Here is a 13,065-nt window from a genome sequence, read left to right as displayed (position 1 = left end):
TTCTGTTCACTTTGGGCTTTGTTTGTTGTTGTTTTTCTACTTCATTTAAGTGTAAGGCTTGATTGTTTGAGAGTTTCTCATTTCTTGATAATGCTGTGAATTTCCCTCTAAAGACTGCTTTTGCTTTGTCCCATAGTTTTGCATTGTTGTGTTTTCATTTTCATTTGTCTCAAGGTATCTTTTATATTTCTTCCTTGATTTATTGTTAACACTTTATTGTTTAGAAACATGTTTTTTAGCCTCAGTTTTGTCTTCTAATTGATTTCTAGTTTCATATCACTGTAGTCAGAAAAGATGCTTGATATGATTTCAATTTTCCTAAATTTATTGAGACTTGTTTTATGTCCTAACATGTAGTGTATCCTAGAAAATGTTCCATGTGCACTTGTAATGCTCAGAAAATATCAATTAAATTTTTCTGGTCTAGTGTGTCACTTAAGGCCACTAATTGATTTTCTGTCTGGAAGCTCTCTCCATTGATGTCAATGGTGTGTTAAAAACCCCTACTATGACTGAATTACTGTCAATCTCTCCCCTGTCCATCAAGACTTGTTTTACATATTTAGGGATTCTATTTTGGGTGCATAAATATTTACATGGGTTACATCTGCTTGTTGAATTGTTCCCTTTATCATTATTTAATATCCTTCTTTGTCTCTTATTATAGTCTTTGTTTTAAAGTCTATTTTGTCAGATGAGTATTACTACTCCAGATTTTTTTTCATTTCTATTTGTATGAAATATCATTTTCCATCCCTTTACTCTCAATCTGTATGTGTTTTTCATGCTGAGGTAGGTCTCTTGTAGACAACACATATATAGGTCTTGTTTTCTTATCTATTCAGCTACCCTGTGTTTTTTGATTGGAGTATTTAATCCATTTACATTTAGAGTGATTATTGATAGGTACGTATTACCATTTTATTCTTTATGTTTCTCTCTTTTTTCTTTTGTTTTATTACTTTTTATTTTAAGTTATTTTTATTTATTTATTCTTTTTTTTTTTTAGAGGAGAGAGAGAGAAAGAGAAAGAGAAGGGGGGAGGAGCAGGAAGCATCAACTCTCATCTGTGCCTTGACCAAGCAAGCCCAGGGTTTTGAACCGGTGACCTCAGTGTTCCAGGTCGATGCTTGATCCACCACGCCACCATCGTTTTATTACTTTTTAAAATTTTGAGAGTGTGTTTATTAAAGCTGGGGACTGTGGAACAAGGAAGGGTCTAGGATAGAAGAAGCAATAGGAAAGAGCCCAGGCAGGGTGGCTTTGGCTCTCCAGAAATGTTATGGGAAAGAAGAACTGAGCCAAGGCCTGGCTGCTGACAGCTCACTGGAGAGTCAAAGAAAAAGGGGCATTGGAAACAGGTTCAAGGTCTTAGTCCAGGATGAGCTGCTGCTGCTTATCCCTCCCCTTGTTGCAAGTCTCATGGGATCCCTTAGAGTTTAGGAGATGCATGCTTATGGGGGAAGAAGAGGGAGAAGGGAAAAGGGTGGGCATGCTCCCAGGAGGGAGAGTGGACTCTTTCTTTTTCTTAAAGAAGTCCCCCCAACATTTCTTCTAATACTGGTTTGGTGGCAGTGAACACCTTTAGTTTTGTTTGTTTGTTTGTCTTTTGGTCTGGAAAGCTCCTTATTTCTCTTTCAATTTTAAGTGATAGCCTTGTTGGGTAGAGGAGTGTTAGCTGTAGTTCCTTGCTTTTCATCACTTTGAATATTTTTTACCAATCCCTTCTGGTCTGAAATGTTTCTGTTGAGAAATGAGCTGACAATCTTACGGAAGCACTTGAAGGTATCTAACTGCCTTTTTATTGTTGCTTTTAAGATTCTGTTTTTGCCTATAACCTTTGCCATTTTGATTATGATGTGTCTTAGTATGGGCCTCTTTGAGTTCATTTTGCTTGGGACTCTGTGTACTTCCTGGACGTGTGTGTTTTTTTCCCCTCACCAGGTTACATAAGTTTTCAGTCATTATTTCTTGAAATAGGTTCTGAATTCCTTGTACTCTTTCTTCTCCTTCTGGTACCCTTATGATATGAATATTGTTACACTTCATGTTGTCCCAAAGGTCCTTTTAACTGCTCTCATTTTTTAAAAATTATTTTTATTCATTTTAGAGAAGAGAGAGAGAGAGAGAGAAGGAGGAGGAGCAGGAAGCATCAACTCCCATATGTGCCTTGACCGGGCAAGCCCAGGGTTTTGAACTGGCTACCTCAGTGTTCCAGGTTGACGCTTTATCCACTGCGCCACCACAAGTCAGGCAACTACTCTCATTTTTAAAAATTCTTTTTCTCCTGACCTGTGGTGCTTCCTTGTCTTCTAAATCTCTGATTCAATCTTCTGCTTTATCTAGCCTGCTATTAATTAATTTCTTCTAGTATAGTCTTTATTTCAGATATTGTATTCTACATTTCTGACTGGTTCTTTTTTATGGTTTCTATGTCTTTTTTAATGCTTTCTGTCTTTTTGTTGAAGTTCTCACTAAGTTCCTTGAGCACCCTTATAAACATTGTTTTGAACTCTGTATCTGGTAGATTACTTGCTTCATTTTATTTAATTCTTTCTCTAGGGATTTCTCCTGTTCTTTTATCTGGGTACATTTCGTTGTCTCCCCATTTCAGCTGCCTCTCTGTATTTATTTCTGTGTATTATGTAGATCTGCTATATCTCCCAGTCTTGGTATGGTGACCTTATGTAGCAGGTGTCTTGTGAGACTTTGAGGCACAGTCTCCCTGATCACCTGAATTAAGTGCTCCAAGACTGTTCCTTGTGTTAGTTATGTGAGCCCTCCCATTGTGGTTGAGTCTTGATTGCTGTAGGTTCACCCATGGATGGGGTTTACCAGCCGACTCACAGACTATGAAGATTGACCCTGACCATAGTGTATGACCTGCTCTGTGTGGGCTGACCCCATGAGGCAGAATTCACCCCAGAGTATGGAACCTACCAAGATCTCCTTTTGGGTGTGCCACTTGTGGAGCTAATTGAGTCATGTTCTGATGTGATCTAAAACCCAATAGCAGGTGTGTTGGTTCTGTGGCTTTTGGGGGGACTCCAGTGCAGGTTAATGTCAAATGCTACCTGTGAGTGGCCCTGGGATACCTGATTATAGCTACAAAGGGACCCATAGTTTGTGGCTGCCTCTGCTGGGTCTGGATGTGCATGGAAAAGGACAAGCTACACACCAAGGCTGGCTTCCACCAGCAACAAGCCTGGGAGGAAGGGCAGCAAAGGGCCCAAAGTACCCTATGGTCTGCTTCTACCTGCCAGCTGCTTGTTAGGCTCAGTCACTGAGAGTCTCTGGAGGCAGGTTCTCTGTGAGCCACCAGGTAGGGGCGAGTGGTGTTCACCAGACTGATACAGATTCAAACTCTGTACCAGTGCTGGTTCTGAGACCACTCACAAAAGTCTCAGGGTACACCAAGGCCAGCCACTACTCACTGGGTCCCTGTGGACCTTGTGGTGGGGTAGGGTCTCAGGGAGTAGTCAGGCCAAGGCCAATAGAGTTCATTTGGCCCAAACAGACCAAGATTTGGCCATGTGAAGGGAGGGCTCTGCACAGGAATGGGGGTGTCAGTTGGGTGTGCAACGGAAATATGGCCTCCGCCCTAGATCCACAAAACTCAATCTCTCCCTGATTTTGCCTGTACTTCCTCAAGAGACTTCTAAGAAAGTCTGCACTATGAGTCCAGGTTGACCACAGCCAGCTGACAGTTCTTTAGGATGCAAGCTCAGCAGGGGATGGCCACTGGGAGTCAAGAGGGTGGGGCTAGTAGCTCTTCCTTTGGGGAAGGCATAGATCAGGCATGTGGAGAGGAAATGGCCTTTGAACCAGAGCCACACAGCTCAGTCTCTGATGCCTCCAGTCTATCAGGACCTCAAGAGCATTACAAGAAAGTCTACACCAGGGCTCAGGGAGCTGAGTTCTCCATGGGGCATGAGCTAGGTGGGGTAGGTGACAGGGAGTTGGGGAGCTAAGGGGTTAGTGCATTCTCTTAGGCTGATACTGTGTGGAGAGGGGTGCTTGACTCAGGGAAGGTAACGTCTTGGCTGGTGTGGGAGAGGAACATAAGGGGACCCTAGTGGTTGTCCCTTCAGTTCTCTTCTTGGAACCACACAACCCAGTCTCTCTTCACATGACTACAGTCCACTCTGAACTGTTCTTCTCCTCTGGAGCCCAGGGTGAGTGGTCACAGATGAAATTCTGTGTGCCGACCTTTTAGGAAGGTGCCTGTGTCTCTAGCAGATGCCTATCTCTCGCTGACAGACAGAATCCCCACTGATATTCACAGCCAGATGTTATGTGAGCTCCTCTCCCGAGATCTGGTGTTCTGGGCTGGGGAGCCTGGTGTGGGGCTAAGACTTCAATCTCCTCCATGCAGGGACCTTTGCAGCTGACATGTCCCTCCAGATTCTCAGCTGCTGCACATGGTTTCAGGGCCAGCCCTTTCACATTTCTGCCTTTCCTACCAGTCTTGATGTGACTTCTCCTATAAATCCTTGGTTAAAAGACTTTGTTTCAGCTAGTCTCCGGTTGGTTATTCAGGTTAATTGTTCTATAATTTAGTCGTAATTCCAGTTTGGTTCTGGGAAGAGGAGAGTGTAACTCCATTTATTCTGCAATTATCTTGGATCATCTATTTCTCTTATTCTTGCTCTGTGTCATGTGCTTTCCTTCCAGCACATGTCATTTGTAACTTTGTACTGGCCATGTGGCTACATGTGCTTCCACGTTTGCCCACATTTTCTCTCTTTAAAATTATTTTTATTTATTTATTCATTTTAGAAAGAAGAAAGGAGAGAATTATTTTTATTTATTTATTCACTTTAGAAAGAAGAGAGAGAGAGAGAGAGAGAGAGAGAGAAAGGGGGGAGGAGCAGGAAGCATCAACTCCCATATGTGCCTTGACTAGGCAAGCCCATGGTTTCAAACCGGGGGCCTCAGCAGTCCAGGTCGACGCTTTATCCACTGCACCACCACAGGTCAGGCTGCCCACATTTTCTTCATGGTGACAGTCACTTAGCCAAGCTCCATTAGTACTTTTTGAACAAATGAATTTGTTTTTGTTTTTGTTTTGAGAGTGAGGAAAAGGAGAGAGAGAGAAAGAGAGAAGCATTAACTCATTGTTCCACTTAGTTGTGCAGCCATTGGTTGCTTCTCATACATGTCCTGATCGGGGCTTAAACCTGCACTCTCGGGATCATGCCAGCGACCCTGGGATTGAGCAGGGACCCTGGGATCTAACCAGCAATCTCAGCACTCAGGATGATGCTCTATCCATTGCGCTACCATCCAGGTCCAAACTGAAGTTTTTAAATGAAGAGGTATGCTGGAATTGTAATAAAGAACTATATTTCCAGATTAAAAAAAAAAAAAAAGGACCAGCATCATCTGAAAGCCTGTTTATGTACAAGCATTTGGATTCACAATACCCAACCTTGTGTTCATATCCATCACCTCTCCTGTCTATGCAATACAGGGATGAGCAACAGTAGAAAGTACTGCTGTGGGTGCAGAGGCTGTTGAAGTCCTGGACTCCAGCCCTTTTCTGAGATCCCTGGATTCCCCACCCTGATGGGCTCTCACTGGCTACACCCAGACCCTGCTGACACAGTGCCAACTGGCAGGTGCTCACATGTCTTGTTCTCCCTCTGGGATAAGGCCATGATGGTAATTATACAGACTTGGCTGGGTCACTTGGCCAAATGGCACTGGATCAGGTATGAATTCCAGGTCATCCCATGAGATGGATAGGGAAAAACCACTCACTTTAAACTCACTTGCCTCCCGCACCCCAGCTCCCAAGAGCAGGTGTAGACACTAAAGAGGAGGTGATAGAAGCTTATTTCTGGGCATGCCCCACCCTCTTTAGGCTCTGCAAGAACCTTCTTTGATGGGGCTGCCTCATGTCTTCTAAAACCTGCCTACATGTGGTAGAGACTGAGACCAAGAGAGGCCCTATATGCATGGCTAACAGGTGAGGAAGAGACAAGAAAGTTGAGCCCTGGGCCAGGGATTGAAGTCAACATGGACCCTCCAAGTATGTCAAGAATGTGGAGAGGAGGGAGGACACAGCCTGCAGAGCAAGCTCCCATGGAGACACTCTAGGAAAGTTTATTGTTTTCTATACACATGATTGAAGAACAATGTTATCAATGGATGTGAATTTATACCTGAGAAGTGCAAACAAATAAGTTTTTACCAACATTCATTAGACTGCCATCCTCAGTTTTACACAGGAAAACACGTATCTAATCTCATAAGACTTTATTTAGCAATTCCTTTTGCAAGTCTCAATCAAAAGGTTATACATGTCAGAAAGGGGGACTGTGTCTCCTAAGGAGTCCACATAATCACTGGGCTGTATCTGTCATTTTCAGGGTCAGAAACACTGGATTATCACTTAATGAATGGACTTGTCGAGACGTTGTAAATTATGTCTATGGAGCAGGATCGTGGCCGGCTTGATGGAGGAGATGTGATTTGGGGGTGATTCCATCCGGTTGGTTCAGATGATCTCATCTTCACCAAGTGCCCTAACTCTCAGCAAACTTGGGGTTCATGACTGTTGTGGTGGCACTCTTGAAAAGGGGGTTATCCTGGTGAGAAAAGCAAATGGGACTTATGAGTGCAAAAATGGGAGGAGCTTAGAGGAGGTGTCCTTGCTGCTGGTCTAGTTCTGTTGGCAGGGCTTTGGCTCAGCAGTTCTAAGGATGGGTGGAGGGTAGGTGGCAGCCACGTGTGGGAGTTACAGAAGGGCTGGAGGGTAAGGACCTCTATGTGGGACTAGCGGCCTTATGCCCCCTGGGATGGCCACTCACATTGTTCCACTGAGACTTTAGTTTCTCCTTCTCAAAGCGCTTGTATTCCCTGAGGTCACTCAGATGGGTTAGAGCTTTCCAGATGACCAGCAGAAGGACGCCAATCAGCACGACTCCTGCCACAGTGCCTCCCACGATGGCAGCTACGTTGGGGCCTTTTGGACACTCTAAGGTAAGGAGAAAGCACATGCATCCTGAGTGTTGCCCTCTCCAGCTACCAGGCCTGGCGGGGGGGGGGGCATCCCAGCTCATTGCACAGTGCTCAGGTGACAGAGCTTTCCTACTATTTGGGTTATAGCCACAAGAGTTGAGTGAATACCCTGACCCAGCCACTAGTCCAGGTAAGGGCAGGACTAGAGACAAGGCCAAGCCATGCAGTTACAAATGAAACTGCAAGGACTCTTGTTTACAAAGAAAGAGGGGCCCAGGTTACCAGCTAGCCAGGACAGAGCATGGACAGGACACTGCTGTGCTCTCTAAGCCACACGAGGGCTCCCATCTGGGGAGGGAAGCTGGGAACAGGTCTCAATCCTGTAAGGGCCCCAACACACTGTTGGCCCATGTGCTGTCACGCGAGTGGCTGGGCCTCCCAGCCCTGTGTTCTTTCAGCATCTCTGACTAGGAAATGGGGAGGGGATGCTGAGAGTTTGTGGGATCTCCATGCTGGTTGTCTAAAGCCCTTAAGCCATTCCATTGGAGTGTGTTTACCTTAAGTCCCAGTGTCCCACACATGGTTTGTTATTGTCATCCTATGTACCTCCTCTAAACTGACCTAACTCTCCCACCTGTCATGGCCTATGGATCCTGCATCTATCCACCGTTCCTCCAGATAGTGTTCTGTGTTTCATCCATGGGCAGTTCTGTCCTCTGTCCTCACCACCCTCACAACCCATGCCATCCCACCCCATCCATCACCAAACTTCAATGCCTGGACCTCGAGCAGCTCCTCCACGTCTGCATCCACCAGACCTCTCGAAGTCCTGTGTTCTCCAGCCCCATATGGGTCAGCATCTACTCAGGCTACCTCATTTCAGGACAATGAGACTCTTTGTCCTGAAATTCTGCTAAGGGCTCCTTACTATGTTTGGAAGGAGTACCAAATGCCTTGTAGGACTCCCAGAGCCTTGAATTACAGGCATTCAGTGCCTCTGCCTGTGTACTCTCTGTTCCCCATGCCAGATACTCTCATGCTCTGGTCTGAACTGCAATGAGTCATCCTCTGAGATCCCTTCTAAACTCTGAACTCGAGAAGCATCCCCTGACATGCTCTTTGTACCCTAAGTCCCACCTTGAAACTAGTTTTCTGAGGAGCTGGGTTAGGGGCTGCCACCCACTAGTCAAAGAAACCCCAGGATGACAGGGTTGGTGTCTCTGTGTCCTTTACCACTACTAGGCCAGATACAGTATGAAGCACATGGGAAACGGGGTGTCTGGTCTCCTGGAGCCACTACACCCACCTCCAGTATTGAGGTCAGAGCACTCGGATTTTCCATAGCTCACATAGCCATGCTTGGACCAGACTGGGACACAGCGCTCCAGTCCTCAGTCAGCATCTGTGGGTAATCACTAACTCAGGGCATGTATCCCTTCAACATGGTCCCATCCCCTTTGAGGAAGGAGACAAGCTGTCCACTGCCCATCGTTCACCTGGAGGTGAGGTCAGAGACTGGAGGAAAGGGTCTGGGGCAGGTGGACCACAGTCCAGGATGCTCACCTGACCTAGCCAGGCCTGCACTCCGATTAGAAGGTGGCCCTGTGCAGAAGCCTTGACATCACCAGAGGCCCAATGACCCGAGATCTGACACCCATGTTCTGCCTGGTGGGGTCTCACCTCGAATTTCGTCCACATGGATGACATATGTGTCCCTCCCATCCACCTGCCCCAGGGTGTAGGTCAGCCAGCAGCCCTCTGAGTCACGCTCCTTGCACTTCCGCTGGTTCTTAGACTGATTCAGCTCATCAGGGTTGTTCTTCAGTGTCAGGCTCTGACACTCCACACTGCAGTTCTTCACGAAGGGGCCCTTGTCGAATTTCCGGCACTCGGCACAGGAGCTACGGAAGAGCTGCTGCGTGAGCATGTGTGCAACAGGGAGTACACGGGTGTGAGAGCATGTGCGAGGGTGTGCAATATCATAGAGAGCTCCGGTGTCCGGGCGCCAGGGGTGCTCAGGTGGGGTGGGTCCTGGGTGCCTGGGGCTGATGCCGGAGCCAGTGTGGTCTATGTGGCGGGGGTAGGAGGGGTTGCTCCTGGGGAGTGAGGTGGGCAGAGCCCTTGGGAACTGGACGCCTGACAGGCGGGGTCCAGGATGGCTTATGACCCCAGAGCTGCAGGACAGCAGTAGATGTGCAAAAGTCTGGAAGAGGGAGCCTGCAAGAGCCCTCATCCCCTCCTGGACCTCAGCCAGTCCAGGGTTTCTGCTGGAGGCTCACAAGTGCACCAGTGTCAGGGAGGCAAGCACTTACATGTACCGGCCGCAGGGCGATGGGCAGCTTGGGCATTCCTCACAAGTAGGCTCCTGGTAACCTGCGTCGCACTGGCACTGGTTGCAGAGGCACTGGCCACGGCCACTGCACAGTGACCCCTGCCGATTCCAGCAGCCATCTGTGGACTGCTGGCACTGGCAGGCCGAGCCCTCATAGCCCGGATTGCAGTTGCACTTGCCACAGCGGCACTCACCACGACCTGGAAGACAGCAGGGCCACTGTGAGTCACCCCACACAGCCCCAGACACACTGAACTGACCTTCGACTCAACAGGGCCCAGACACAGGACCTGCATATGTGGGTCCGCCTGCTTCTCTGTCCCCACCGCCCACCCCCAGGAACTCACCACCGCAGATTTGGCCCTTATAGCGCTCGCAGTTCACGTTGTCACACTCGCAGAACTGTCCGAAGATCTTCTTGTTGGGCACGTCGCTCATGTGGCACACGCACTGCCCGCAGATACAGTCCCCCAGCCCCGAGCAAATGATGGAACTGTTGTCTTTCCGGCAGCTGCCTTCTAGCTCCTGGCTGCTCCGGCCTTGTGTCTGGCACTCACAGCTCTTCCCGATGTAGCCGGCATCGCACCTGGAGCAGGAGGGACACAGAGCAGGGCTCCCGGTTCAGGACCCTTTGCTGCTGAGTGTGGCTCCTGCACAGGGGTGGGCTGGGGAGACTCACCTGCAGATGCCACACTCGACAGAGCCCTTGTCACTGCAGTGACTGCGGTCCGGGCTTCTGTCCCTGCACTGGCACTCGCACTGGGGAAGTATCCTCACAGTCACTGTGTCTGTGAAGCCCAGTGCCCGGATGACAAATGACTGCTCCTGGACGCACTCTGTGGCAGTGACTTTCACCTGGAAGGTGACCTGTATGGGGAATGGCAGGGCTCCAGCTAGACCAAGACACCAGATTCAGGACCCTGCTTCCTGGCCTCTCAGGTGCCTAGAAGGAGTGGATGGAGATGGGGAGGGGGAAGAACACGGGACACTGGGGTTCTCCGGGACTCGGGTCTTGAGATGAGGAAAGGACGAGAGGCTGGAACACAGCAGTTGCAGGCGACTCTCTGCACTCGACATCCTGGCCTGGTCATAGACTGGGAGACAGTTTTTAGAATACTTTCTATGACACAGCATTCAAAAGGGTTTTAAAGTGACTTTGTAAAGGACATACACTTTGTCTCTGAGTCCAGAATGCTGAAGTGCCCGAATCCCACTGGAAGTCCTAAGTTCTGAACGCAGAATTGTGTTCTGACCCTGAATAAAGGGTCAAGATCATGCCTGAGAGGACAGAGTGGGACAGAGCAGAGTCCCCGTCAGCCACACGCACACTTGACGTGGACACCAGCACTGAGCCTCTGAGAGCACCAGCTTGTCTACAGCAAGGCATCCCCAAATCAATTTCAGTGAATTTCCAAATGGCCCATTAACATAGAGCAGAAATATCAGGAAAAATGTGTGTGTAAGAAGCAATCAGCCAACAACAAGATTGAATAAATTCCCATGTGAATCACCCAGTGCAAGAAGGAGACAATTCAGTAAAAGTTCACATGCAAGATTTAGTAAGTAACATGTCTGAGTGAATTTTAATGTCATATTTAAAAATGCAATAAAAGCAAGTATTTTGCTGAATATTAGTTCACAGCCAGTGAAAGGAAAAATGAAATTGCTATGGTCATCGTAAGTTTAAAATATTAAAGAAACAAGTCAGTATTTATTTCTAATCATCCGTTGTGCCCGTGATTTAATGTGTTTTCAAAAAACAAAACAAAATCATAAATCAGGAAAACCAACCCAAATGTGAAGTGTGTAGAAGGACTGCCCTTATTTGTGGGGACGGGCTATTCCAGCGTCTGCTCCCAGGGGGCGCTGACGACCTCACAGTCATTAGGACTACACTAGGGGAGTCTTCACTGTTGGTAACCTGGATGCCTTTTGCCAAGGACAGTGCTAAGGGCACCACCTGCTCCTCCTTAAACAGTTACGACATAAATGTACACAAGTACCATTCCACCTCAGAGAGGATTTTAGAGGAAGGGAACTGGACCTCCGGTGGACCTTGGCTACTGCCCCTGACTTGTTCCTGAGCTTTCTCTTTGGCCTAGATGCACTTCCTTCCAGCTATCACTGGAGAGTATCTTCCAGAATTTGGGGATGGAACCTCACCGGGACGTTGATCTGGACACCGTCACAGTCCCCTCTGGGCTGGTTCATTAGCGATCCTCCGTTACTGCAGAAGGAGTCGTAGGTGACTTTCAGGGAGTCAGGGAGGGTGTTGTGATCCAGAAAGACTCTGGAGGAGAGTTTCTGTGGGCAAAGAGCAGCTGCCGATTAAGGAGGATTGTTCTGTTATTCCCGGGACTTTCTAGGTGATGGCTTTTGCACTCCACCCAATTCTCATGCCCCACCCCTCGCCCACAGGGCTGACTAAGAGCTGGGGAGTGGTTGGTCCTGCATGGGGTGCAGTGGGTGTGGGAGTCACCAATGTCTGGCCTTGCCCTCAAGACAAGTCAATGTGGGGATTGATAGATCACAACCCCATGAGAATGGGCTTGACCATCCCCCCACCACTGACTCAGTGCCCGACACAGATGGCACTTGGAAAACTGTTTAAGTGCATGAAAGACAGAGACAGAGAGAGAAGGACAGGGAGAAAGTCAGAGAGATAAAGATATTGAGAGAGAGAGAGACAGACAGACAGACAGACAGACAAAGAGATAGGCAGAGAGATGGTGAATGTGCCAATGAGGGAGGCACCATCTGGAAAAGATGGGACCATCCCCAGGCAGCAGCTGGGTTTCATGTGGGCCAGATTCGGGGTCTAGGGCCCAGAAACGTACAAGAAGCCATCACAACGTCCTCAGTGGGGGCTCTAACTAAATTCAATGGCTTCAGCATTTATCAGGAGCTCCCAGCAAGCTTGGCTCAAGGAAGCCAACAGGACTTTTGGCCAAGAAGAAGTCCTGGGCCTGTGTTACAGAGAAGGCCCTGGTGAGGGTCCAACATGGCAGAGAAAACGCCATCAACAAGAGAGGACACAGCTGCCCTTGGGAAGCCCAGTGTCAGTGTGTCCACAATGCCAGTGGTGGCCCATACACACACAGGCTCTCCTCTGCAGAACACCCTTTTGTTGACCTGCAGGGTGGCAGCATCTGTGCTGAGGTCTGGTCCCCACAGAGCACCCAGGGACTCACATTGTAGGCGTTCTTAATGAGCTGGACCACATTGCTGGAGTCTTCTGACAGCTCCCCAACCGCCGATTTGGGGATAATCTCGGTGAGCTTCTGTCAGGTAAGAAGACCAGTTGGGTCACGGGTGACACCCTGGGATCATAGAAACCTCAGCATTCACAGGTTTGTTACACCTTTGAGTGTCCCTTCTCACCTGTACAAAGACTGGGACAATCCCCCACTTGGTTTCTTACAGTATTTAGTTAAGATAGTGCATGGTCAGTGGTATGCTGGTTTACTGTTAACATCAGGCTCTCGGGAAAAAACCCTGATTATAGTATTTGCTAATTTCCTTGGAAGAAATAGTCCCCCTGGGTTGATTTTGCATTACTGATATCACTGAACATAGAACTGGGGAGAGATATGCCTTGCCATGGTTAGGTAGGGTTCCCACCATGCAGATATGATCAGTAAAAATCCAGGCCATAGGTGATCAAAAATATGCCAAAGCATCAGAAAGGGGTGAGTTTAGAGCATTTCAATGAGTTGATATAATTGAATTTTAGCAATGATCATGTTAGAAACAATATGATAGCTGGT

General features: G+C 48.0%; 1 protein-coding gene across 1 annotated transcript in view; it reads right to left on the bottom strand.

The window, feature by feature from the left end:
* Nucleotides 1-6,171: 6,171 nt before the first annotated feature.
* The window catches only part of LOC136395372 (integrin beta-2-like), a 28,897-nt gene continuing 22,003 nt past the window's right edge, over nt 6,172-13,065 (bottom strand). Inside the window, exons 9-16 of the mRNA XM_066370023.1 lie at nt 12,490-12,579; nt 11,462-11,602; nt 9,978-10,165; nt 9,646-9,884; nt 9,279-9,498; nt 8,647-8,867; nt 6,816-6,982; nt 6,172-6,593 (exon numbers count right to left, since the gene is read on the bottom strand). Coding sequence (XP_066226120.1) covers nt 6,531-6,593; nt 6,816-6,982; nt 8,647-8,867; nt 9,279-9,498; nt 9,646-9,884; nt 9,978-10,165; nt 11,462-11,602; nt 12,490-12,579 — 1,329 coding nt within the window. The 3' untranslated portion in view covers nt 6,172-6,530. The remainder of the gene's footprint in view (nt 6,594-6,815; nt 6,983-8,646; nt 8,868-9,278; nt 9,499-9,645; nt 9,885-9,977; nt 10,166-11,461; nt 11,603-12,489; nt 12,580-13,065) is intronic.

Source organism: Saccopteryx leptura, chromosome 2, assembly GCF_036850995.1.
Source record: "Saccopteryx leptura isolate mSacLep1 chromosome 2, mSacLep1_pri_phased_curated, whole genome shotgun sequence".
NCBI lineage: Eukaryota > Metazoa > Chordata > Mammalia > Chiroptera > Emballonuridae > Saccopteryx > Saccopteryx leptura.
The sequence above is the reverse complement of the archived record's forward strand: the minus strand, read 5'-3'. Positions and strand labels throughout refer to the sequence as shown.